At 36.7% G+C, this 27,908-nt stretch overlaps 3 protein-coding genes across 5 annotated transcripts; 1 reads left to right on the forward strand and 2 right to left on the reverse strand.

Moving 5' to 3' along the window:
- Positions 1-1,639: 1,639 nt before the first annotated feature.
- On the forward strand, positions 1,640-3,998 carry si:ch211-218c6.8 (apoptosis facilitator Bcl-2-like protein 14). Of its 2 annotated transcripts, XM_053500704.1 has the most exons (6): positions 1,649-2,519; positions 2,829-3,033; positions 3,129-3,212; positions 3,285-3,349; positions 3,457-3,729; positions 3,870-3,998. In XM_053500704.1, the coding sequence occupies exons 2-6, from the start codon at positions 2,868-2,870 to the stop codon at positions 3,912-3,914; spliced, it is 633 nt and encodes a 210-aa protein (XP_053356679.1). In that variant the 5' UTR covers positions 1,649-2,519; positions 2,829-2,867; the 3' UTR covers positions 3,915-3,998. The 2 variants fall into 2 exon arrangements, with proteins under 2 accessions (XP_053356678.1, XP_053356679.1); XM_053500703.1 differs by lacking the exon at positions 3,870-3,998 and having other exon boundaries at positions 1,640-2,519; positions 3,457-3,863.
- Positions 3,999-4,312: 314 nt separating this feature from the next.
- tph2 (tryptophan hydroxylase 2 (tryptophan 5-monooxygenase)) lies at positions 4,313-10,177 on the reverse strand. 2 transcript variants are annotated; one of them, XM_053500278.1, is made up of 11 exons: positions 9,887-10,164; positions 9,368-9,511; positions 9,076-9,259; positions 8,788-8,888; positions 8,611-8,678; positions 8,329-8,525; positions 6,577-6,712; positions 6,317-6,443; positions 5,833-5,928; positions 5,621-5,754; positions 4,313-5,506 (listed from the first exon to the last, which is right to left on the reverse strand). In XM_053500278.1, exons 1-11 carry the CDS (start codon positions 10,088-10,090, stop codon positions 5,332-5,334), a joined length of 1,566 nt encoding a protein of 521 aa, XP_053356253.1. In that variant the 5' UTR covers positions 10,091-10,164; the 3' UTR covers positions 4,313-5,331. The 2 variants fall into 2 exon arrangements, with proteins under 2 accessions (XP_053356253.1, XP_053356252.1); XM_053500277.1 differs by having other exon boundaries at positions 4,835-5,506; positions 8,788-8,927; positions 9,887-10,177.
- Positions 10,178-14,219: 4,042 nt separating this feature from the next.
- On the reverse strand, positions 14,220-27,809 carry tbc1d15 (TBC1 domain family, member 15). Its single transcript, XM_053500276.1, has 17 exons — positions 27,705-27,809; positions 26,520-26,618; positions 25,751-25,825; positions 23,386-23,515; positions 22,206-22,410; positions 21,157-21,259; positions 20,856-21,053; positions 19,405-19,533; positions 18,948-19,051; positions 17,654-17,748; positions 17,421-17,537; positions 17,093-17,193; positions 16,740-16,839; positions 16,231-16,328; positions 15,985-16,101; positions 14,987-15,073; positions 14,220-14,751 (listed from the first exon to the last, which is right to left on the reverse strand). The coding sequence occupies exons 1-17, from the start codon at positions 27,726-27,728 to the stop codon at positions 14,548-14,550; spliced, it is 1,986 nt and encodes a 661-aa protein (XP_053356251.1). The 5' UTR covers positions 27,729-27,809; the 3' UTR covers positions 14,220-14,547.
- Between the last annotated feature and the right edge of the window lie 99 nt (positions 27,810-27,908).

The following is a 27,908-nucleotide window of genomic DNA, read 5'->3' on the forward strand; positions in this document are numbered from 1 at the left end:
TTTATCATGCACTGTCAGCGTAACAGATAGTTTATGTTCACATACAGCTTCATGACACACTGCATGAAAGAAAATATTTGAAAAAGCATAATAGTGGTACTTTAATGCTTTTAATTTTGTGTATTTATCCTGCTACTTGACTGCTTTCTTTTTCTCCTTCCAATCCTTTAAATGCATTTTACTGTTTCTCTTCTTCATCACTATATTTACTTTAGTCTTTTTTTTTTCTCTTTGCATCTCTCCTTCTCCTTTACTGATTTGGATGTCTCTCTCTCTCTCTTTCTTTCTTCTATTTGCTTTCTCCTCCTCAAATGTTATTTTCATGTCTTTCCTTCTCTTTTCCCCTTTTGGCACTGTATTTCTCTAGCTTTTATTCTTTCTCCCTGTTTTTTTATTATTATTATTATTTACTTTTTTTAAATAGCTTAGTCTTCCTTCATCAAATGCGATTTAGTGGGTGGAAAAAAACATATGGATGTTGGGGTGTTGGATTAAGAATAATGTGAAAATAATGTTAATTTAAAAACATTTTAAATAATTGGTCTTATTGTGTGCATGGCTGGGGTAAATAATGTACCAGTGTAGTAAATAATGTAGACCAAGACACCAAAATCTGGCCTAGCAAGCTTTGGCTTCAACAAACTTTGTAATTCCTGACGGGATTATCTAGATTCCATAGATTTCCATTTACACTGATTTTTTGACTTCGTGTTCAATGGTTAGAATAGCAAATGCAGACAGCCTCTTTTGTGACACTGTTGACCTGAGGCGACTTGTGACTATCTGCTCAACAGGCGTGAAAAATTGCTACCTTTGCCAAAGATACTATTAATTGTCTGTTCTCCTGCCGTTATTTCCGTTTTTTTCTGCATCATTTGGGAAACTTCCATAGACATATATACTGACTAGATGTCGCCTGTGACGCTGCTGTCCATAGGAACGATGCGTCAGCGCGGCCGCCATCTTGTGTCGGGGGAAGCCGCTTCTACTCTGCATTAGTTACCATTGGCAGAGAACTATTACCGATTAAAATCACCTAAATTTGTTTAATTTTCAAACGATTTTCAAGCCGTATGGTTTATTATGATGTCAGACATATATTTATGATAGAACATAGATTAATTAACTATTTTACTTATTTGATATAAGTAAAATAAATAATTAATCTATGTTCTATCATAAATGTGTGATACATCATATACAATACAATAATTAGACAACCCTACATAACTAATTAATTTGTTCTACAATGCACAAAACAATTACAAGGATGCTGATAGTGATATGAAAAAAACATGAATAATATAAAATAAAGTATATATAAAATATAAATAAATAGATAAATAATAAAGCAAATTTTAAACTAATAAAGGCATGAGCTAAACAAACAAAGCAGAAAAAAAACAATTATGGACTTCCTGACCTCAGAATGTTAGGATGGGGAACCGAACATCTGCATCTAAGCAGAAATTTAATTATCATAAATCGTCCAAATCTCAAATGATTTTTTTGTTTGTTTGTTTTTTGGTTTGTTCCAACTGACAGACATGTATTTATGATCGAGTCCAGAAAAAAATCAAGCTTTATATATTAATCTACCTCAAAACTAGGTGTAAGTTTATTATTCTTCCACTTCAGTGAACTTAAAATTAACTATTGTTACTTACCTTAGCCTAGTCTACTGCACACAAAATGGCTACAATGGTGTGATATCCATACTTAAAAATACATCTTAATTAAAACATTTGAATTGTACTGGTTTATTTCGTACATCAGCAAGCCTGCAATACAATGACCCAGCGTAAAATGGTTATATAACACAAAAACAAACATAATGTGCGTACTTAGTGTGAAAACATCTTCCAGTATTTACAACAGCTTATTAAATTATTAGGCTACAGTATATAACACAGGTTAACCGTTCTTTGAAAACATCCAGTTTATGAAAATATCTACTACAGCTTCTTAAATGATTACAGTGTATAAGACAGGTCAAGCATTCTTAAGTGTTTAGTATCCCTGCAATAACACTACCTTACACAGTTAACTTTGGCGCTTCCTTCAGATCCCCGACACAAGATGGCGGCGATGTTGACGTATGCTTAGAGGCCCCAGGCGACATCTAGTCAGTATATACTGTATATATATGGGTAACTTCGTTTCATGGATGTAGTTGGAGGTCTCCCGGTCCTTAATCAAACTGCAGTGACTTTTCGCTTTCGTCACACGGAATGTACCATTGTAGTGTGTGTTTGGGTGAGAGGGGACTAAAACGCTTCAACGCAACTCGCGTGGCGTAATGCTATTTTAGCAAGTGGTTTAATTAATGTTAGACGCTGGCTAAAACTACTTAGTTAGGCTTAAGTCATGAGGCCCTGGCAGTTCGGGGCTTTAGGCGTTTGCCTACTTTTGCCTAACGGTAACGCCGCCTCTGCGCACACACACACACACACACACACACACTACGAGAACACAGACAGTACTGTGCTAGTGGTCGCGCACCGTTACGTTACTGAGGGGTGAGTCGGTAATTTACTGTTTTCTGTCGTCGCATTGTTTGGAAAGAGCTAAACGAAATCAGGCTTTCCTTCTGTAACGCGAACTTGGTAGTCGCTGTGAAGGAGCTGATACCCTGAAACATAACGCTAAAGTAAAAACGAAACTACTGTAGATGAAGTTTACGGTGTCAAGTGCACAAGCAAACTAACCTGTTTAAGCCTTCAGCTGTAATAAAGACACAAATGTTTGCCCAAATTTACTAACTTTTTTGTTGTGATGGCTGTGTCAATACATTTGTATAAACCCTTTGAACGCTCTAAACTGTGCAGCTGTGAAAACAGAGAACTTCTGGCTTCAGTATTGGCAAGATGGAGACCACATCAGCTGAGTATCAACTCCTGGAAATTTATCATAGAAAAAGAAAGTCACGATTGAGCGCAACACCCAGACACCCTACAGTGTTCCAGGGTCCAGTCGAAGACTACCAGCTAAGATTAGTGTCCATTGCAAGACTTTGTGCTTCTGCAAAGACTAGTAAGACCGTTGGCCAACAATTCAACATATGATATTATCTGAGATGGTGAACTCTGCTTAAATCTTGTTTTTATGTTATGTCCTTAATCAAACAGATGAATTTGATCAAGTGGCTGAGAGGCTAACTCACATTGTAGACAGTGAACTTCCTGCTCAGGAACATGTAGAAACAGACAATGGTGGGTTTGTGTACCTGCACATAACTTGATATGTAAATGAACCCCCCTTTTATATTAATGCATGTTTTTTAGATTCTGCCGTCATCCACAGGTTTGTAGATTTGCTGAAAGAATACGGGGATCAGATGAATGAAAAGGTAAACACCTTTGCAAAATAATGTAGATGCCAAAAATACACAATTCAGACATTAGAAATCCTCAACACATTAGCATGTTTTACTCCTCTAACTTTTTCCTTACTTAGATTAAGAATGATGAGGAACTTTTAGGGTATCTCCAAGGCCTTCTCTCTTATAATCTGTTCGAGACACTGGCTTCAGCCTTCATTAACAGTGTGGTACCGCCAGGAAATCAGAGGAAAGAGGATAATGATCAGAAACTTAAGATTGCCTGGACATTTGAGATGACCAGCAGGCTAAGTGCCATAGACCTGCAGCCCATGAATAGAGCAATGGGATTTGGGGCCCAGTATGTACACCAACATTTTGCACCATGGATACAGCAACGAGGTGGATGGGTAAGGGCTGAATCTTGCACAGTAACACAGTGTACAAAAATCCTATTAAATATAATACCTAATTTAATTGTGTCATATGAAGACTGTTGTATATGATTATGAATGGCATTACAATCAGTGTCTTTCCATGTCCACTACAGGAGAATGCTTTTAATATTAATGATGGTGATGATGAAGTGCAGTGAAAATGTATTGGCTGCTTTTTACAGTCGAGAAGCTTCATGTTGTCGAAAATTACCTCTTGAATAAACACCTTTGTGATCACAGAAGTGTGTCAGTGGTTTGCCACAAAATTTATTTTTGTATGCGTAAAAGAATTACTTCTTCGTTAGCTTCATATCATATAGGTATGTATAATATTTATCTATGTATAATATTTATCTTCAGTAAGTGCTTTATCTTGACTGGGGTTCTGTGGATTCCAGGAACACTGAGCATCGGGCTGGAATACACACTCACATACATATTTACACCTAGGAGCAATTTCAAGTCAGCAAATCGACATACAATAACATCATGTTCCTGCAATATGGGATAAAACAAGTAAAACATAAAAAGAAGCTGTATAATAGCTCTCTTAAAACTTTAAAGCACAATAGCTTTTTCGACAATAGTTTGACAAGATTGATGTGACAAGATTGCAAGAAATATATTCAGTGACAGAAAAAAACTACTCAGCTAACAACTAAGAAACGTAAAATATATACTTTTATTAAACCAGCATCTAATACATTCATTATATCAGCTGCAAAAATAACCAGTACAACTAAGCACTATCCATACATAGGAACTGAAGTATTCACTCCTACATTTGGTAATTATATCCATCAATATTCACTACAGATTAAGTATATATATATATTTTTTAACTATTTTAGACACAAAACTATTAACATTTATCTTAGCCTGAGTGCTGCAATTTAGATGCAAATAACATACACATAGATTTATAATTACTTTGTCTTATCTCTTATTTAAGGCTTACATGGAGGCACAGAGAGGTAACACATTTAGTACTAGATTATAATACATTGGTAATTATGGTAATATTGTTTGGATTTATTTTCATTGCCCAATAATTGTCTCTATTCCAACACACACACACACAAAAAAAAAAAAACAGTTCCATGTAATTCAGTCTAAATGAACCAGCGTTGATTCCATTCACAATGCTAAGACTTAAGACTGTTAGAGGGTCTGGGAAGCAGACTGTGCTGCTAATTGACTAGAACAAAGTGAAGTATATTTCTGCCTTAGCATCTGGAATCATCCATCCCAAACTTCCTGTTTGCCCCTTTATAATGAAGTTGGACCTAGTCAGGAACTTAGGCAATTGGATTATAGAATACTATGATTAGCAAATTACAATCAGCAACCACAAGCGGATACATCCTGCAGCCTCTGTAGCAATGGGAGCCATGCACATATGAATAAACAGACTTTGAAAGCTGGCGAATATATAAAGACATCAGACAGAAAGACCAAGCTCTGCTTGACTCTGGGTAAGGAATAGACATTCAAGAACACCATTATCCACCTATTCATAGTTAATGTAATTGCAATTTGGTTTTTAGTTCAAAGCAGAAAAAGAATGGCATGCTTCTAGATGCCAAGATACTTGTTCATTTTCCCCAGTGCATCACAGACTGTGGTGAGGTCACTGCGAAGGTCCTGCACCACATTTTCAATGCTCCTGGTGTCCTTCAATAGGTCAATACTCTGGGTGTATGGGTTGTAGTAAACAGAAAAGGGCCTCTTGATCGTTTTGGCAAATTCCCTGTGCAGAAGACAATAGTTTTTTTCATCAAAACATCAAAACCTAATTAATCAAATATCCCATTAAATTTATGATTTTATAAATTATACATACATTATTCAGAAATTTAATTACCTCATCTTTTCTTTGGCTTCTTCGAAACTCTCTGAGACAAAGTAAACATCTTGGAAAGTTGTGACGAGGCACTCTTGGTGGCATGTGGTCTTGGGTTCAAACTGCTTCACTACAGCTTTGTCTGATAATGCATGCTGTGAATTCATGCAGGGTAGTTAAGTAAAGTCCTTCCTGTTTCATTGCATTACATAAAAATAATGAAATGTCAGTACCCTTAGCTCTCCGATTGAAGAAAGCAGTCCTGCTCCATAGGCTCTCAACTGGCCATCTTGTTTACACAAGCCAAACTCAATTGTGAAGAAATAGCACTAATAAAAAAAAAAAAAATTAAGATGATAGACCATACATATAGGAATACAACAAATAATACACAATGTATGTATTGCTCATTTGAAGCTGTTGAACCATAACAACACAATGTTAAGGCAGAAAGATTTTTTTTATTAGTGTACTTAAAATATTCCAAGCTAAAAGTTTAACACTGAAGAAAGCACTGCCAATTCAATTCCATTAAATGAAAATGTGCTGCCATAGGTCAGATATGAAAGTGAAATCATGGTTGAATGCCACCAGGCCCTGTGACCTTTTTAAGCTGGTATAATCGCTGGATTATACAGAGAGCCTGCCAATCAATTACATGGTGTGACATTTACAGACATACCTACACTCTGAAAGTTTGGTTTCAGTCTTACTTACTGTAGCCAGCTTCTGCACATCTTCATCTGAAGCCCCAAGAGAGGCTAGGCCAATCTCCTGTGAGAACTGAGCAAACTTGGGATCTGCTAAGAGTGGGACATGGCCCAGGAGCTCATGGCACGTGTCCCTTAGAATTAGTATTAATGATGATTAATCGTAATTATAAGAAATGAAAAATATATACTGAAATAAAACAATTGTTGATGCATTTAGAATTGTCATGTAATATAAGACCAAACAGGTGACAAGACAGTACTCACGGCTCTGGTGTGTAGAGTGGGTCAGTGCTGTGACGCACATACTGAGTGCAGTTAAACACTCGATATGCAAGACCAGCCAGGAAGTCTCTAGGTGACAGATAACCTGCCACAGGTCGTACTGTGAACCCTGACCTCTCTACAAATATTAAGACCAAATATCAATAATTAATAAAAGATTGCTCTGTTTTCCAGAACTTTCACAAAGGAGACTTAAGGTGCCTTAAATATGATCAAGTTTTATATGTGTACAATATGAAAACATGAGTTATGAATACCAAAACATAACAATTAACTTGACTCCATTGTTAGATGAAAATCCCATATAACGTCAAAAAATGATTTTTTTTTACAAGCTATAAATAACATTAACATGCAATTTATATTGCATCCTAAAACTCACTTACTCACTCACTCATCATCTATACCGCCTTATCCTGTGTTCAGGGTCGTGGGGGGGCTGGACCCTATATCAGGAGACTTAAGGCATGAGGCAGGGTACACCCTGGACAGGGGGCCAATCCATCGCAGGGCACACACACAATCTCACACACTCTGGGCAATTTGGGAACACCAATTGGCCTAATTTGCAGGTCTTTGGACTTTGGTAGGAAACTGGAGTACCCGGAGAAAACCCACCAAGCACAGAGAGAACATGCAAACTCCATGCACACAGAGACGAAAATTGAACCTGGCCGGAAATCGAACCAGGCCCTGGAGATGTCCCTGGAGCCAACAGTTCTACCAACTACACCACCAAAAGCTCAATGTTTATTAATTACATTAAATTCATTAAATAATAATTTTGTCAGCTGTCCATCCAAACTATGTGTTATATGCTGCCCAGCCAAAAACTATATATATATATTTTAGGAGGGTCAAATCACTGGGCTACGTCAACTTAGGAGATTTGAAATTACTGGAACTGTGTTAAGAACGCTTTAACACATTATCAAATAGTATAGTGCTGATCCGTCAACTTTGTGGAAGTAATAAGGTCGGAAAAAAATATAAATGGACATAACTTAACCACTTGGTAAAATTGCAAGGTTGTTGAACTGTAAAGACCATGTTTAGTAGTGAAAGTAAAAACATTTCTATATGCACACAATGTGATGAGAACTCACAGTAATTGGATAAAAAAAGCTGTTTGACCATAAAAAAAACACAGTTAGTGAGACTTATTAGGGGAAAAAAAGTATGGTAGGGAGCATAAAAGTTGAACTTTGGAGCAATGGAAAAAGGTCATGTGGTCTGATGATTTAATACTGGACCTATTCCAGAGCAATAGGTGTGTCAGGAACAAGGGTAGTGCAGGAAGCTATGCAGCCATCATATATAGTGCTCTCTGCACACCCCTCTATAAATAGTGTTATGATCTGGGGTTGCTTCAGTTGGTCAAGTCTAGACTCAGCAGTGTTATGTTGCAAGCTTCAACTGCATATGAACAAAATTTCAATTATTTTCTTGCAGTAGCAGCTGCTTTTTATTTAATTAATTTCAGAATGTTTCTAGCTTATTTGGGGGCAATATTGGTGTGCCAGTTTACTCGGCAGGTCCACATTCCCAACCCAGTTTCCACTCATCAATCCAAGTTTGATCACTGATCAGTTGATCAATTTTGGTCAACCCTAACCACCTGAGCCAACAAACTAACAGCAACATCTTAGCTGTAAAAATAAACCATAATGTTTATTCTATAATCTGTTAATGACACAAATCAAGTGGAGCTACTCAAGAACTAATTTACTGTACCTCTTAGGAAGAGAGAGACATCCTCCAGCTGGGGGATATTGTCCTCACGATATCCACAGTGTTTTATAAGCAGTGGCAGGTTTTTTACATGCTCGCGGCAGGCATGGGTAGGATAAAGTTTCGTGAGTTCCCGAAACACCACTCCCCAAGTCCTAACTTCCTCTTCTGTGTGTTCAATGCGTGGGATGGGCTGGCCGCTATAAATTGAATTGATCAATCATATTTATATTCACATAAACTCTGTCTCACTCAATTAAAGAAATTTTACTAAGAGTTACTAACAATTTGTAGTTCATTGCAACTTCTACAAAGTACTTCCTCCTCTGCCTGTAGATGTTGTCTTTAAATCCCTGAAAAAAACAATACATGAAATAGATTTGTTTTTGTTAAAAGGGCTTCAATATTGAATCAAGATATTTATTTTCCATAAGGAAAATTTATTCATCTTAGTTTACTTACTGGATGATCAGCGTCCAGCTCTGAGCCATACATGAGCACTCTGTGTGAGCACTGGTCCAATTCAGAGATCTTCTGGGGAAACCAAGGGACTCCTTCTACATCTGGCAAGCCACCCAAAACACACACACAGTCCAAACAGTCTAGAATAAAGAACCAGGAGAAGCAGCAGCACTATCACTATGGATATATATTGTAACCACGTCAACTTTTCGCCAGTTATTAGAGAATGAATGATACAATCTTGTATCGTTACCTTTGATAAATACTTGTTGCATGTAACAGACTCACCCGTCTCTACAGACCACACATTTTGAGGTGTGTTATAGGAGATAATGTTGACATGGTCTTTAAGGTGCTGCACCAGCTCGTTAAATTCCTTTTTAGTGCAGCTACACTCTGCATATATTTCCACCTCTGTTTTGACTCGCTTTGATTTGCGTGATTCAATGTGAGCCAAGTTGATATGCTTCTCCTGCGAAACCCACAGAATCATACAGAAATATTTAAGCAATATATTATTTTGATTAAGTCGTTTCAAACATTTTTTATTTCTCATTCACAAGCTGAATTGGTTGCTAACCTGAAAGAGCCGAAGAGCCTTCACCAGACATCCAACCTCGTTTTTCAGAGAGAAAATGACCGCTGTTTTATTGCTGTCATAAGCCAAGCCTGTATCCTCTTTGTCCGGTTTCTCATCTATGCGACTAAAGGATGTCCTACGAAGCTGCAAAAATCATTAATATGTATTGGATGTTTTTATTATAATAGGTGCTAAAAGTGTTTAAATCATGATCTACCTTATGTGGTTTATTTTATTAACTAGAGCTTCTATAACTAGTAATAGTAAAGGCTATAAAGGTTTTAAAGTATTTATTTGGACTGAAATTTGACAGGTCATGCTTTCATGTTTTGTTTCTGCAAAAATTTTACTTTTGAAAATAGAAAATATACTTTAACCTATTATGCCAGTAAGTTAAAGCTTTGCATTCATAATTCCAAAAACAGTTTCACTCATATAATACTGCGCATGGTACACATTGTAGATATTTGTACAAATTCTAATCTGAGCTATTACAGCTACCATTATTTTTATACTTACCATGTTGTTCCCTAGGTGCTGCTGATCAAGCGTAGCTGAATCCAGAGATAATCCCCGACGTGCCCAGTATTTGCTGGAGAACATCATCATTGCTGGTTGCATCTTTGGAATTGCTTCCCTACCCCTCCTTCTCAGCAACCCAACCGGAGACTTTGGGATCTCCGGACCCTTTTTCTGACTCTGGGGATCAGAAGGAATAGACATTGTTTCTTGAGGCTTGGTTTTGCCTTGCTGTTCAGAAGGCACAGCAACTGCTTCTGATCCCTTCTTCTTTTGTACCTGTGAAGCCATTGGAAGCTGAATGAGCTGCTGCACTCCACCTTCTCGAGCACAGCCAGAGCCCTGCTTATATAATGTGACGAAAGAAACTCCTCTTTCCTGTTGTCTTACGTACATTGGTTTCTGGGAGGTTGGTGCATCGTTCGTTAAAAAAAAAAAAAGTTATGTTACGTCAGTTCCTTACTGACCATGTTTTAATCTACTCAAGATCTGAAGTAGAACACCGCTCTGCACAGATCCGTTCATTTTGATCTATCTTGAGAACAAAAGACATTTACATTTAAATACATTAACATTATAATACAGAATGCAATAAAAATATGTACTGTATATCAGCTTTCTCACTACCTGCAATATACAGTAATTTCACATTTAAGTTTATCAAAAAAAGTATTTAAAAAAACTCAAAGTCCTCAAAAAAGATGATGCCACATATTGTACAAATGATTTTTATAACTTAAAAAAGTTAATTGAAGCAAAATACATATTCCTATAGTTGTTCATATCCATTTTGAGAATTAATAAAAACAAGCACTAGTGACAAATACACTTATGTCACCCTGTGTGTGTTTGTGCCCACAAATGCATATTGTTTATAATACACATTGAATGAAGGGTGTTTGCTACAGCGCAGAACATAGGCGCTTCTTTAATGAAAGTGAGCTGAAGGTGAGATAAAATTACAGCTCTGAGGAAAAGCTATCAGTCGCCTCTGAGGCAATTTCCTGTATAACAGGAAATGAAAGTGTCTGGGAGCTGAGAGACGATCCTGGGTGCCTTTGTTGTGAACATGTGGTTCTCTTATGAGCTGATAAAAGATACTTCAGTACTCTGTCAAGATTTACCATACACTGCCCCCCCCACCCCCATCCTGAAATGTCACAGACATAAAAAAAAAAAAAAAAAAAAAATTGCAACCAAAATTTGAACAGAGTAGCAAAATGCCAATTAGATTGCTTTTTGTGTTTTAAGAGATTTGAATTAAAAATGCAGAGCCCAGGGTATTATCTTACATAGAACATGCATCCTTAAGATAATGCATAGATTATGCATGTGGTGTGATTTATTGGCACCATTCACAAAAATCACAAAATGCCAAACTGATACTGAAAGAAAATAATAAATAAATTAAAATAAACAATACGCATTTAATTTAAGTGAACACAAAGTAATTATTGAAACTCCAACTAGTTAGTAATTAAGTAAAATAATAAAGCATATATAAATCACATTTACAACAACAACATTTAATAAAGGTCCTGTACATTAAGATCAAACATTGTAAACATATTAAATAAAAAAGTCCACAAATGTAAGTATGAATTAAAATCAAAGAAAGTCAATAAAACAATGAAAACAGAAGAACTATACAGTATATGGTACACCACCACATTTATGCAGTAATGTAATTACCAATGTAATCACCTGTCAACATCACAGCCCAGCACGAAACATACAGTAACACAACCTTTTAACATTTAACCTTTATTTGGAGCAGTTATGCCAGTTAACATCCATTCGTAAAATATCTGACCACACTGATGGTCTAAAAGGGTTCAGATTGGCGACTGGGACAGATACTACGGCTTCCCACACAAAGTGCGTGTATTTCATGTCACAAATCTTTTGGTGTTGTAATGTTACCATCTCTATTATCACCAAGGAGTTTTAGCCTGCAGACCCTCTCGTCATACGCTGTTTTGTTTTTTAAACATCATTCTTTGTAAATTCTAGAGACTTGTGTGTGATTTTCCCTGAATAAATAACCATATCACAATCCTAGTCACACATATTGCATATTTCCAAATTCATATAATTGATGTAAATTATGTGTGAAATGATTAAACAAGGAGGCCGCACAAATGCCACAACACCTGTTCCTGTCCCTAAATATACTGTATGGTATATGGTGTGTAGCTGTGTAAATGTATGGTGGTTCTCATGTAAATATAAGGTGGCACATACCTATTATCATGAGAAAAACCAAACATTTGTCAACACAGTTCTGGTTGCTGACCTGTTCAGGAGCAGGCTGTTATGGAAATCATGAAATTAATACAAAATCGATATTTTGCACTGATCATCTCAGTGTCTGGATTTACTTCTTTTGTAAACCTGTGGCCTGAATTTAAAAGTCCAGATGCATTAACCCAACAGTGTAAATGCGCTCTGCATGGAGGAAACTGATATTTCTTAATAAGTACTGTATACAGTACAGAGAGGTTAATAAGTATTTGATCACCCTGTGATTTTGCAAGTTCTCTTACTTAGAAATCATGGAGGAGTCTACATTTTTCAGCATAGGTGCATTTCCACTGTGAGAGACAGAATCTAAAAAGAAAAATCCAGAAAACACATGATGTATGATTTTTTTCAACAATTTATTTGTAAATTTTACTGTGTCAAATAAGTATCTGATCACTTGCTTATCAGCCAGATTTCTGACCCTCAAAGAGCTGTAATTTTGCTTTTAAATAGTCCAGCTACAGTCTGCTCATGATTCTAAATTAGTAGCACCTATTTAAGGGTGTTAGCTGTCATAAAGACACCTGTGCACCCTACAATCAGGCAATGTCTAAGAAGATACATGGGCAAAACCAAAGAGCTGTCAAAAGACACAATAGACAAAATTGTAGACCTTTACAGAGCTGGAAAGGGCTACGGGGCAATTGCCAAGCAGCTTGGTGAAAAAAGAACAACTGTTGGAGCAATTTTCAGAAAATGGAAGAGGCTAATGATGACTGTCAATGTCCCTCGAACTCGGGCCCCACTGAAGATCTCTCCTAAAAATGGTGAAAAATCAGCCCAGAACTACACGGGAAGAGCTAATCATTGCCGTGAAGAGAGCTGGGACCATCGTTTCCAAGGCTACTATCAGTAATACACCTAGACGTCATGGTTTAAAATCTTGCATCGCATGTAAGGTTCCCCTGCTTAAGTCAGCGTATGTCCAGGCCTGTCTAAAGTTTGCCAGGGACCATCTGGATGATCCAGAGGAGTCATGGGAGAAAGTCCTGTGGTCAGATGAGACCAAAGTAGAACTGGCTGGGTCGTCCAACATGACAATGACCCAAACCAAACCAAGGAGTGGCTCCGTAAGAAGCATATCAAGGTTCTGGAGTCTCCAGACCTAAATCCAATAGAAAATCTTTGGAGGGAGCTAAAACTGAAACGTGTTCCTCAGCGACAGCCCCGAAACCTGACAGATCTAGAGAAAATCTGTATGGAGGAGTGGGCCAAAATCCCTCCTGCAGTGTGTGCATACCAGTTGAAGAACTACAGGAACCGTTTGACCTCTGTAATTGTTAACAAAGGCTTCTGTACCAAATATTAAAATTTTTTTGACTCAAGTGATCAAATACTTATTTGACATAGTAATTCACAAATAAATTGTTAAAAAAAAATATCATACAATGTGATTACCGGATTTTTATGTTTAGATTCTCTCACAGTGAAAATGCACCTATGCTGAGAATTGTGGACCCCTCCATGATTTCTAAGTAAGAGAACTTGCAAAATCACAGAGTGATCAAATACTTATTGACCTAACTGTATATATTTTATATATTTGTATCTATACATGCAATGATCTTGTACGTGTTAGTTTAAATACCACATATGGCATGTTTTTTTTAAACTTTCATAATGGATGGCAATATTTCTATTTTTTTTTTGTGCATGTGCATATGCGAGCATACAGACATAGGATTGCAAATAGCATGTCCATCTGAATATCATTCCACAGATACAGGGTCACAGGAGACCTGAAGCCTATTCCAGTACACTCGGGGCACTAGGCAGGGTACACTCTGGAGAGGGTGCTAATCTATCACAGGGCACAAGCACACACATACTCTCATGCCATGGGCAATTCGTTAACACCAGTTAGCCTAATCTGTCTTTGGACAGTGGGAGGAAACTGGAACGTCTGGAGGAAAACCACCAAGCATTGTGAGAACATGCAAACTCCACATGCAGTACACAGACCTGAGGTGGGATTTGAACCCCAGCAGTGCAAAAAGAAAAAAGAAAAAAAAGCCAAAAGCCACGACAATAAGGAGACCAGATTTTAATCTTTTAAGTTGAAATGGGGCAAAATCAATCATTTAAAATCAACAATGGAAACTCCATCTTTACATTTTGAAAACTTTATACAGAGAGAAGGAATGATTATTTTAATGAAAGACAATATGGTACAAGAAAATTACAAAAATAATAACTTTAGGATCACATTAGATCCCAATTTTACATTCATACTTATTCTTTTCTATGGTTTTATCAGGGATACTTTACAATGTAACATTTGGTAGCAAATATCTACATGATACCAAACACTGTTTATCTTACTGATATACAGCTGCTAAGAAAACATATGAAATGTCCTATGAAATAAAGCCAACTTTACATGTGTTGTGTGGTGTTTCTTGTAAGAATCCATGGCCATTGGAGTAAACCTGGTCTTGTCTGTGTACAGATCTTGGTAAGGTCTGAGGTGAATCTAGCACGCTGTAATCACTGGCATCTAATGTAGAGCTCCCTGTTAACGTATTCAAGCCCAGAATTTCACTCACTGAATGGGGCAAATCCTAAAAGCAAAAAAAGGAAAAATTCAACATAGGAAAAAAAAAAAAAAGTCCAAGTGAAGCAAAATCCTCAATGAAGCAGATGTACAAGTAACATATATTATGTTAAATACAGTAAATATTATGTTCCATCCACATAGTTTACATAAAAAAAGGCTATGCAGCCGCACTTTCTTTACACAGGAGCTACCAATTCCAGAGAATTGCAGTAGTCTTCTACTGTTTTCCCTATACATACCTTGCAATTCTTTAACTGCATATATATGGCCTCTGATTTAATAAGGATTTCTTCAATGTCGAGTTTCATAGAGAGTTCATTTATGTGCTGTTTAAAGCAAAAGAAAGCAAAAGATTTTCACAATATTACACAAGAATCCTTACAAACATAATAAGAGTAAGAATAAATCCAAGATTATTTTCCAATGATAAATTGTTTTATTTTGATTATTACTTGAACACCATATAAGTCCCTGGAGAATGGAAAGAACGAGAGCATGCCCAAGAAGTCTTTTATTCAAACAGGTACATATGGTTTATATTTAGCACAAATGTTTGTCCTAGTGTATAGTATATATTTTTTACCATTCTTTATATAAAACACTTGAACATAATAATAAAGAATGTAATAATAACAACAACTAGACAATTCCTGAAGAAATTCCAAAGCATGGGCACGATGGCACAACAATTTTAGACTAAAAGCGTCTGGTTTCTAACTCATATGGTTACAAACATACAATTCTGCCTACTCCCTTTAATATCAAGGCTTGTGATTCACACGATTTTTAACAACAAAAAAAAAGTTTTTCAAGCCTTTCGATATGCTGATCGGACCAAAGCAAGTGAGCTAGGAGTCAGGGGAGCAAACTGGTTAGGCACAGGGATCAAACAGATCCTCACAATTCAAAAGCGGTGCCATTTTTCCTTGGGGGTGGTAAGGTATTAACCAATCAGTCAAATTCCTTAGGAAAGTTATAGCAAGTCATTCCCAGTGGGAAGGAGGGTACGGCCTGCATCATTTGCCAACGTTTACTCGCTTTGAAAATAACAGTAAGGGTGTCTACTACTACTATTACTTCATCTAATAACAACATTTTAAACAACTTTGTAAATTCCACAGGGCTGTGGTATGAATAAAAAAAAGCTTAGAGCACCTTTACATTAGAACTAATATTTTCAGTAAATCATTTAATGTTTCTGTACATACAAAACATTTTCAAGTGTTTACGAGCTTACCTTAAGAATTTCATTAAATCCATAATGTCTGTCCATTATTTTCTGTTTTTCTGAATCCAAAATAGCACAGCATACCAAAAGGTGGAAATTCTGGCAAGGCAGCCCCGTCCACATCACCTGACAAAGAAAGAACGATTCACTATCAGAAAAAAAACATTGAACATAATGTATATTAAAAAAAGACCCACATAATTGTACAAGGTTACACATAAGTTATTTTTAAATGTTTGGGTCAATATAGCAGACCTCCCAGAGGCGAAGCACATCCTGAAAGTAGAGCTCCCTTTTAAAGCGGATCAGCAACCACCGAAAACAGAAATACAGGTACCCAGAATCCTGAGCCTCTGTCGAAATAAAGAAATAAAAATAAAAAACTTTGAATATACTCACTGTTTACTTAGTTAGGAACACCTCTATATTTAAGCAGTTATTGTATCACCCAATCTTGTAGCTTCACAATGCAAGGAGGAAAATATTCAGATACAGATCGAGAGCTTTAGTATATATTCTCATCAAAAACTAGAATTTTTTTTTTTTTTTGTGACTTTAACCATTGTAAAGCACGGTTGATGTGCATCATCTGTATTTTTTCTTGCTGTGGTGTTCTTAACAGATTGGACAAAGAGTATGTCTCTACAAATGCATATTGATTAGGCCTCTGCAATTATATGTTCTAAGGCAGGATATGATAAAATATGCTTTTTACCAACGCATGTACAGTAGCAAATCAAACATGTCAGATTTATGTCATTTACCTAGGTAGTTCCAGAAGGCTAAGTCTAGAAGTCGTAGCAATGTGCTAAGCTGAATTAGTTGAGTCTTCATCCCCTGCATCTGCTCCTCAAAGTTCTCGTGCTGAACACAAAAACACAGATGGCACTTTACTCATCTCCCTGCATGACCATGTTAGTTTCAATGCTCATTCGTATACGTTTAATTCATATACAGGAATTAAATACCTTAAGCCATGAGCATAAAAATGCATACATTATATATATATATATTTATATATATATATTTTTTTTTTGTATCTCTTCATATCATTTCATATCACATATATATATGATATGAAGAGATACAAAAATGTGATATCTTGACTTAAATGTACCATCTGATCCATGAAGGAGACAAAGCACCAGAAGGCATCCACTTCATTCTCCATAACAAAGAGGATGGGTGAGAGCAGATCACTCATGCCTTGTACATAGCCTGCAGCAGAGCATATCAAACTAGATTACAAGAATGCACAGGAGGATACTGTTAATCTTAATTAAGTACAATTTCCAGGTTACATTAAAAAAACATTTAGTGATAAAGTGAATAATTATACAGAATAAGTTTCCCCCAACAAAAACAAAAAAGGTGAAATATACAATGCAATCTGTTTTCAGCAATATCCACTCAAGTTTTTAATTCTCTATTCCCCCACCACTTACCCAAATCAAAGTCATACATGCAGTATGTCATAAGAATGTCATGCAGCAAGATTAGCCCAGGGTTGTCCAGGCCCTCATAGAATTTATTGTTGCGGTCAGTCCTGTTTACATCTTTCTCTACAGTTAGAAAGAAAAGATAAAGCATATTGTAGTATTGCCTTTCCTGTACAATAAGTTACTAGAAGATTTCTTCGTATAGCATAAACATAAAACAGTATCCATTGAACACATACCAATAAGGCTTTTATAATCCCGTAACCTGGAGTTTCTCTTCTCCTGCTCCTCGCTCACCGATTTCCACTGAAGCTTCATTCTGAAGTACTCATCCCTTCAGGCCACAGAAACAAGGGAAAAAAACAAGCTACATTAATTATAACCTGTGCCTAAACCATTTCAAAAATGAGATACAGTGGAACCTTGGATTACGAGCATAATTTGTTCCAGAAGCAGGCTTCAACTCCAAAACACTCATGAAAAAATTCAATTTGGTTTACAAGAACAAATTTAAACTCAAATTATGCGTTCCACAGCCCCAAAAAATAAATACATAAAAATAATTAACACAAAATATAAAGTGAAAAATAAAACAAAGTAACCTGAACTTACCTTTCAAAAAAAGAGTAAAAATAAATCCCGACAGATATGTGTTTCTGTTTGTGTGAGCAGGCACTGTGTGTGTGTGTGTGTGTGTGTGTGTGTGTGTGTGTGTGTGTGTGTGTGTGTGTGTGTGTGTGAGAATCTAAAGTAAGCTCCCCTCTCCCCCTTCTCATCTTACACAGTTACCCTTCCTCCACTCTTTTCGCACCCGCGCGTGCACACAATGAAAACACTGTTTTATTGGAAAAATAAACGAGAAATCTATCTAATGACACTCGATTGAGCGACACACTAATGGAATCACTGCTGTAAAGTAAAAATAAAAAAAATGTACCTGCACTTTACCTTTGTAAAGAATCACGACAGAGCAGTGTTTCTGTGTAAAGCCGAGAGAAAGCGTGTGTCTGTGTGTGTGTCTGTGAAGCCGAAAGTAGGAGGGGTCTGTGTGTCAGTGTGGCACGGTGTCCAATGATGCGTTCGCACACAGATACATGGAGCAGGCTGAGTCTTGAGCAGATAGAGAAAATGGATTTTTAACCTTTCTAATGAGACTTGCTTTTGCTTTGCATGCTCGCTGTACATACACGCATACAGACACAAAATGAAATATGTTTTACACACACGTGGTCACAGTGTTATAGTAAACAGTACACGTGTGCACGGATGTTGATTATACCAGTAAGAGACGCGATCCAGCAGGGGAGACGATTACCCACAATTTCGCAGTGCAAGAGAAAAAAATGTTGCCTCAGTTGTGATCACGTGACGCTTAGCGTTAAAACAAGGAGCGCATGCGTGATACATGATACTCGGTACTTGTAAACCAAGACTTGCTCCTTTTTCAAGTCAAAATTGATTAAAAATCTTTGCTTGTCTTGCGAAATGCTTTCAAACCGTGTTTCTCGCAATCTGAGGTTTCACTGTACTTACGTTTTCTTTTTCTGCAGATTTTTCCTTTCTTCATGTGTACTGTCCCAGGGATAGTAACAAAGCAGAAACCTCCAAGCTTCTTTTCTCACAGCATGGCACAGGCCCTTAAGCACACAGTCAAACAAATAATTAATAAAATAACCCTAATCGAATTGATCAGTTAATCAATAATCCAAGCAATTAATCCTTAAGATCTTACATTTGAATATTACATTTTTAATCAGATATTCCAGACCAATAAATAAGAACACAAACATTAAATTATATTCTAAAGGTGAAAGGGTAATTATTAACTGAAAAAAAAAACAAAAAAAAAAAACAATATTTCATTGTGCCTATCACTTCTAAGGGCTTTTTATCAATCCAGTGGAAATATATTAAGGTCCAATTAAAACAAAATTAACAGTAGGGATTTTAGTTTTATATTTTAAATAAATATAAAACATTTAACATTTACCCCTTTGAAAATAAGGTGCTTTAAAAGAGGCACATTGGACATTCTTCCCTCTGAATCCTGGTACTTTGCCCAGTCCTCCATCATTACTGGACCTCTCCTCTGCACTTCTGGCCTTGTGCCCAAGTCAACCTGCAATAAAAGTGTACAAACAAACACACACAGTCAGCATAACTCACTGTTTGAACTGTATTAAAGCGAGGGTGAAGAAATTTCTAGCCTGGACAACTGGAAAAAGTAAATTACATGTCCGAGCTAAGTTTTTCATTGTTTGTTTCCAAATAAATTTTAATAATAAAATAAATTATATATCATGTTAGAACACCATATATCTCAGTCAAAATGGAGGCAAAGATCTGCTTTTGTTGGTGGCACTAACAATATGCTCATTTACAGGTTCTATTTTTAACAAACTATAAAAGCTTTGTCTGCATATGGCAGTATGTACAACATGCTCCTATGTTAATTAAAGTAGCCTTTATTTGTCCCACAAGCCTCATCTGACCGAGTAATAGAGTTGTGAATCATAGGTAGACAGCGAATTCCATTAAATTCGATTTTTGAGCAATGTGATTTTCAGTTCAAGTCGATTCAAAAGCATGAATGTTTGTTGTCAGATTTTTCTCAAGCAGCTGAGTTTCTTAAAGGATTTTAAATATTAAAAGTATCTACGAAACATAAAATTTCTGTGTTTATGATGTCATTGACATTTAACTAGTATTTTACCAAACGGGAAACTGACCATTAATACTAACTTTATGTTCATCTGATCACTGATCAAGTCATTTACATTATACAAAATGTTCATACACAAGATAGACTATAGGGTTTTTCCATATAGTGGTCTAACAATGCGGGTCTTGCGAGGGGCAGAACTGCGCAAGAATACTCTGCACTGTTTAGAACAGGCAAGGGCGCGGCCAATCGGATGCGGGGTTGCTAGGCACTGCCGCTGCAAGGCAATGACCCTATTTAAGGGTCCTTATACCTGCGCACTTTGTGCGATCATTTAGTTAGCACTGGTAAGGTATAAGGGCCCCAGATAACCCAAGACAAGACAAGACAAGGAAAAGAAAAGTCCCAGTCCGCATCTTCACAGCAAGCCGGCGTGATGGAGAGAGCGACATGCATCACTTCAGTGTTAAAGCACATAGTGACACATATATCATCTCAGGGCATTTGCCCTTGCCAAGGATTTAAGTTTATTTTGTGTATTTTTTATTTCAGTTTTCTTTTGTTTCCTTTAGTTCCTAGTTAATAATCCCACGCTATCTCCAAATGTGACAGCACAATCACAATGTGATCGGGATCACAATGCAAATGTTCATGTGGTGAAGACATGTCAAACAAAAACCTGAATGATTTACCTGCAAAATTAACTATTTTTGTTTAGATTGTTGAATATCGGCAAGGACGTATTATATGGCAGGAGCAACTCATGCACAGGTACTTACTCTGGTAATAACCTCAAAGCCAGGCTCCTCCTGCTGGTTGATCTCCAGCCCAGGTATCAGTTCACCCAGAATGTCTGCCACTTCCTCAGCAGGGCGCTGATGGTATTCGGTCTCACGTGGCCGAATAGCATCAAAGATATAGTTTGTGACTTTAGAGAAACCACCAAAAGTTGTTGTGTAGGGATCCTTTTTGAATTTCTGTTGACAAATGTGAGTTTGATCAGCGTGTTGACAGCTTTGTGTGTGCCAGTACACAGTACAACAGCATCAGTATGGTTTCTCCTAATAAAATTTCCCATACCTGAACAAGCCCATAATTAGAGTCATCAAGAAGATTCTCAAAGGACTGTGAAATTGCTTTGTTATATGTAGCAACTACCAGTAGGTTTTTGTCATCAGGACTCCTTTAAAGACAAAAAAGGACTTTTATTAATGCCTTCAAACTCTTTACAAACTATAGTCTATAAAAATAATAATAACAATAACAACAACAAAAATGGTATTAAAATCTATCTACAACAATTAGCCAAATGACATCACAGGTTATGACCCTCTCGCTTATGACTGGTATGAAAAGCAAAGGCAACGAAGCCGAGCCCAAATTTCATTATGAGAGCAAAGATAAGAACTTTAATAACATTTATCTGTTTCTCAGCAGCACTGCCTTGAACATGCTCGCATCTTGGCATCTTATTTATTCTGCTGTGGTTTTTAAGACAGGGTAGGAAAAGAGCACATCTACTTCTATCATGAAGCCTTGAAAACTAAATGTACAGCTGCAGTCCCATTTGGGATCAGCCAATCCCATGCCCTTTCATTCTCAACGCAAGGCACATGCCATTTAACATGGTCTCTGAGAGGATCTAAATTTTCCCAGCAAATGTCCCCACATTACCATATAAATAGTGCTGGATTCAGTTCTTTACTGCTTTAGAGAGCTAATCTTTAAAGGGAAATAAACAGAGAGGAAAATCATTTTCGATTCAAAAGGGGAAGCTTTAAGTGACAAACAGTGAATTGTGGAAGGCCGTTGACGGATAACCATGACTAAACACAAAGTGAAAATCATAGAACTAAGACAGTAATGGAAAATTTAAATTATGATGTTTAATTTACCAGGTCTGAGCAGTCTCTAAATTTAAGTATATTAGTGTAGCATGCTGAACATCAAAAATAAGAGTTGCACTGCACTCTGCTGGACAAATCTTAAAATAACTAAATTGCTCAAAACGGAACACAAGAAAAAAATTTCAAATGCGCGCACACACACACCATAACATACATAACATCTATTCATGTACACAAGTTTACTATCAAGAATTCATGATGCCACTTTCCATAATTACTTACTCGCTTAGATGCACTGATTTCCTCAAACCATCCAGGAACCTTTGGCTGCCTCCTTGATGGAAATGAATGGCAGGCAATGTTGTGTCATCTCTCAAACGGAAAATTAGGTATGACCAGCCTTCATTTTTAACTGAGACAGTTCTGAGTTCACCAACATTAAAGGAAAAGGCCCACTTGTTGCGCTCATGAAAGTGGTTTAAACCCCCTAAAAGAAATGAGATGAATCCTGTTTACAATGCAACTATTTTAAATGTTAAGTTTTCATAGTAAATACTTATCATTATTGGTTGTAATGTTTAAATATGTGTTGATACATCAAGATCATCATGCAAAGATACTGTTATCAGAAATACTGCTATCCAATGGATATTAAAGGTTCCTCATTGTGGCTGTTTAAATTTTTTTATCTGGGAATTAGTTGCACACCAGGTAGAACCGAGCTCAGCTGGTAGCTTTTAAAACACAGGTTCGGAAGGCTTGTCAGTGCTTGCATTTGCAATTTGCAGAGGGCTCTAAATATTACAACACTACTAAACCTTCAAAGTTAAAAGTAATACTATTCCCAATATTTTCAATGTTCTAAACGAAGGAAAATGTAACCCGGTGCTGGTGTGTAAACATTTTCTTATTACAGATGAATAAAATCTTCCTTAGAGTCTGTAACACTGCTACAAAGAGGGCAGTATGAGTAGAGACAATTCACTCTTTAAAATAGGAGTGGAGGAGCTCAGAACGTTCAACAAGCCAGCTATATTACGTAATTCTTTCCCTTCACTAGAAAGAGCCAGAAGCAAATAGTCTTTGGAATATTGTGTCCTTGCTAATTTCAGCTGATTGACTTTTTTTTTTTTTACCAGGCAAATATTATTTGCATTCTGCCTGAGCACTCTGCTGAAAAAGGAACATGGTTAGGCATAGCAGGATTTTCCTGACACACAACACTACAGATTCACACAATGCACTGTTGACATTTTGTTGGTGTTTTTATAACCATCTCTTAGCTACTCTTGACCCCTGTTGGAATCACATCAGAGATACTGTATGTGCTTATGCAACTACTGTACACAGTACAAATCAGCATTAAGAGCAATGCAGTGGGAATCCATTCAAGATTCAAACTGCTGATAGTGTGTGTTTATATCCATGTCAGACCTTAAAGAAGGATATAGAAACACCTTACCTTCTCCATTGGTATGGACCTTTTTCTTAAAGGAGACTGTGTTAACCATGTCCCACTCGGTCTCATAACTTAGCTGCTGGTCCAAAGGACAGTGAGGCCTTTGTGTCCATTCCACTACTGAGCTGGAGTCCTTCACATTTCAAAAGATATACAAACGAACACGATTCAACAACTAATACAACTGCTTAACTTTAAATTAAACAATATCTGGTCAAACCTTTGTGGATAATAGACCACACTAGTAAGTGCTTTTTACCAACTCCCCCTTTGCTGTTTTCATAATGTCTGCACTGAAAGACATTCCATCATATTTTAGAACATGGATGTTTGTTCATTTAGCCACAAGAGCAATATTGACTTTGAGCACTGATGTTGGGAGATCAGGTCAGGTGTATAGCGTAAGAAGGCACAAACTATACAACTCTGGACTAACAGTTTTGGTAAGAGTGTGATGGTCAGGAGTCCACAAATTTTTGGCCATCTAGTGTATGCATAGCTGGAACACATTTGGACCTACAAACAAGTGACAAACAGAAATAAAACACAAAATAGAAATACAGGGTGTCCCAACAGTTTCCAAACAGACTTTTAGAAGAATGTACCTTCCTATATAAAGCATCCTCTACATAAGTGTCACTTTTTGTATACATGCACGGAGTTGTCTCTCCCACTGATAATAAATTTGTTTTAAACATGTTCTGTTAAATGATCTTTGAGCTGTGTTCTTTACTGGCACAACGTGGCAAGGAAAATTATTTCGATATGTTCTTCCTTATTCAAAAACATTGTTAATATCTATCTGGAATATGTATATGTATCTTAACGTTGCGCAAATCCGTACGCTTGCCAATTTATTATTTTTAATTTTTTTAGCTTTCAACCTGATAACTTCAGGAACTCGATGTGGTTAAGGTGTTGGATTATGGACCAGAAGGTCCAATGCTGCATCCTTGAGCAAGGTCCTACGTCCCCAAGTGCTGAGATACAAATTGGGGTCAAGCTGGCAACCCGACCATATAAATAACTGCCAGAGAAACATTGGCTGTATATCCGTCGCCCGATGTGCTGGGTAGCACATAGATGGAACCATCCATGCTCTGTTACAAGGGTCAAATTGTGATGGGTTATGTGATGGATCAGGGCAGCTCCAAAACTCTTGTTGTGGGATGTTCTTAGTCTGCAGTGGACCTAGCAAAAGTGGTCCAAGAAATGAAAACTGATCAACCAATGGTTATAGTCAGCCAAGTCTCACTGAGGCATGTGGGGAGGAGGCTGACCCATGCAGTCCAATCTAATAGAAGCTCAAATTGCTGAAAAGGTTAATGCTGACTCCATTAAAAATGTGTTAGAACAACCAGTGCAATATATTAGGCATCTAATATAGGGTATGGCTAATCAATGTATATACACGTATACACACATATGTAAACATATACATGTGTGTATGTATCTATGTATGTATACATGTATTGAGATGTATCTCAAAAAGGATTCAAGAATAAGGTACAAAAATGGCACAAACCGATTATGACGGAGACTATGTTGACTACTACTTTTATATAGAGAAAAACTTACTATGACGTAATAATGAAACATTATGGAAGATGTTTTTAAAAAAAGATTTTATTATTATTTATTATTTTATTATTTTTCCATAAATGTGGAGACTTTTGAGCCACCCTGTAGTTTAGGCAGATTACAAATTCCAGAAATTTACTGGAGGGATGAAGACCAGAAAATATACTCTCAGTTGATGTTTTAATAAGGGTGGAAAAGAGTGCTGTCCATCATCTCCTAACTTTTGAACTGGCTTGAAATCTGATAAAGGCCAGGGCTATGGCATACAATTTACATAATTTCTACACTTATCAATCCATTCAGAAAGTCCTTGTGCCCTACAAATAGGGTGGAGTCATCCCAATCAAGAGCACTATTATCAGGGGAAAAAATCATTTTATATATATATATATATATATATATATATATATATATATTATTATTATTATTTTTAATAAATATATATACAAAAAAAGGGGGGAAAAACTTAATCCTGGTTTGAGGAGCGTTTAATTCAAACCGGGACCAAGTGTTCCCCTTAATTTTTAAGTATATATATATATATATATATATATATATATATATATATATACACACACACACTATATATATATATATATATATATATATATATATTAAAAGGTGTAAAATGTGAAGAACTTAGGATTGCTTTGCAATGATCATTCCCTCCAAGGCGACAAGCAGAGTTAATCCATGTCTCCACCATATTACCAAGCCACCAGTTTGTTTCTTTCATTTGTAATTTGTCTGTAATGTAGTACAATAAATAAATTTTAAAAAAGCAAACCTTGCAGGCACAAAGCATATTTGAAAGAGCCTCTGTATCCTCCGAAGGCTTATATTCCACAAAGCTTTCACCATCCTAAAAAGCAAAATGTAAGTATATTATATATAAGTAAGTATATTTATTCTTTCTGGCTGTTCATGAAGCACTTATTTCTTTTTCAATTTTAAATGTACAGCCTCTGAAATCAATATGTGGCATTTGACATGACTCTCATCATTTAAGTGTTGTTATACAACAGCTAGTACCGACCAAGTAATCTAATTGGAGGAGAGCATTCCACAATAATGATAATGATGATAATGATGGCAAGAACATTGGGGCATTTAACTATATCCATCAGTTTATGTACCAGGTGTTACAATTGATTAATTACACTAAATTTCAGTCACGAACATGGGTGAAAGTAGGTCAGTACTGTGTGCCATACTGAGGAGAGTCCAGCTCCCTGCTTAAATGCAATATTCAAAACCAGTCAGAGTAGCACTTTCAGCAAAAAAACATCTGACAAGGTTATGTCATTTTAAAAAAACTAAACCATTTGACTCCTTTAATAACTCTTTTTAAATCTTTCCGAATATCAGTGTTCTTTTATTTACAGCTACAAAGCTAACTAGCTTCTAACACAAGGTTGAATTCACTAACTGTACAGCTGTGCTATATCCGGCTGTAGAGCACTTCCTCTCGTGTGATATTTCTTAATTACAAAGAAGCAATAACTGTTTAAACAGAATTAATTAAGCTTCTTATGATTAAGAAAGGGTGTTCATACCTTATCAACAATCCGGAGAAATCCTGATATTAGTGAATCCTGATCCTCTGATTCTTCTGTGTTTAAATGGATAAAAACCCCTTCATGTTCAAATATTACCTGCAAACATCAACAGACAAGATAACAATATGACAGTGTTCCTTTGTTCTTTATTCATGTTGTACTGCAACATTCCATCTAAATGCCTATAGATTTAAAACTTAATGTTTGCAGAGACACCCATGGGTAAACAGCAAATTGCTCCTTTTAGTTGAGTGTAAAAAGTGCAGTAGATATTTATACAGATCTGTGCTGATTTGGTGATCAATGACTATTAGTTCACAGTAGAAATAATGCATGTGCATGTTCTGCATTAACTATACACTTACTTTAACTCCTTTATAAGAAAATCTTTTTGACAGCACATAATAAAAAGTGACCTGCTATCATTCAACCAGGACAGAAAAAGACATTAAATTGTAAATCAGCAAAATCGTGTCAACATGTTTGAGCACATTTCTGAACAAGTGTAAGCCATCTGGGTGTTAAGAGAGCTGATCTGTCAAAGAGTTGCGAAACTTCTGGCCCTTGCACCAAGCAGCCAGATGCTACTGCTAGCAAACTTATAACTACTTAACAAGTCTGAACTGTATTTAAGAAGTTGTCAGTTAATTAACTAACATTTAATGGGAATAAAAATAAACACATCGGATTTTAGGCAAGTTTTTCCGCTAGCTTGCTAACTTGCTGACGTTACAACTCAGAAATCACGCTAACTGGCTAACTTAGTTAGCTAGTTAACCTTTTAAACCGGGAAGTATTTTTACAGTAAGCCTTATCAAGCTGTGTATAATTTGACGGGATCATTATCGCAGTGATCACCTGCGGCACTTGTATAAAGCTAATACTGCTAATGTAGTTTTATGGACACATGACCGATGTGCCTTCGTGGCATTCCTGGCAGAGCAGCTAGCTAAATTTGCTAAACAACTGTAACTCTATGAGGCGCCAGAGCTAACTGGCTAACAACTATAAGCTAAAAACAGTGGTCGGTCAGAGCACTGTATTAACTTTTCCTTTTTAGCAAATGTTCGAGCGGCATCACCGAGACCGAGCCAAAAGCCCAGCAGCGTGCCCTGACAAAACGTATACAGTTTACTGTATTTATTGGAGGGCTGACATTAAAAAGTCCAGTGTTTTCATTACCTTGGGAGGAGTTGTGGCCGCCATGTCTGCTGCTATCTCTTCTCGACGTCGCACAGCTCACGTGCCTGTCAGCTTTCCACAACAACACTGACAAGTCATCTTCCGCGTCTTCCTCACTGCGCATGCGCATAAACACAACCGCAACCGGAAATCATTACTTAATCAAGTCTGATTCTTAAAGCAAATTAAATATTATCGATTTTA

The sequence above is a fragment of the Clarias gariepinus genome, chromosome 7 (assembly GCF_024256425.1).
Source record: "Clarias gariepinus isolate MV-2021 ecotype Netherlands chromosome 7, CGAR_prim_01v2, whole genome shotgun sequence".
Taxonomy (NCBI): domain Eukaryota; kingdom Metazoa; phylum Chordata; class Actinopteri; order Siluriformes; family Clariidae; genus Clarias; species Clarias gariepinus.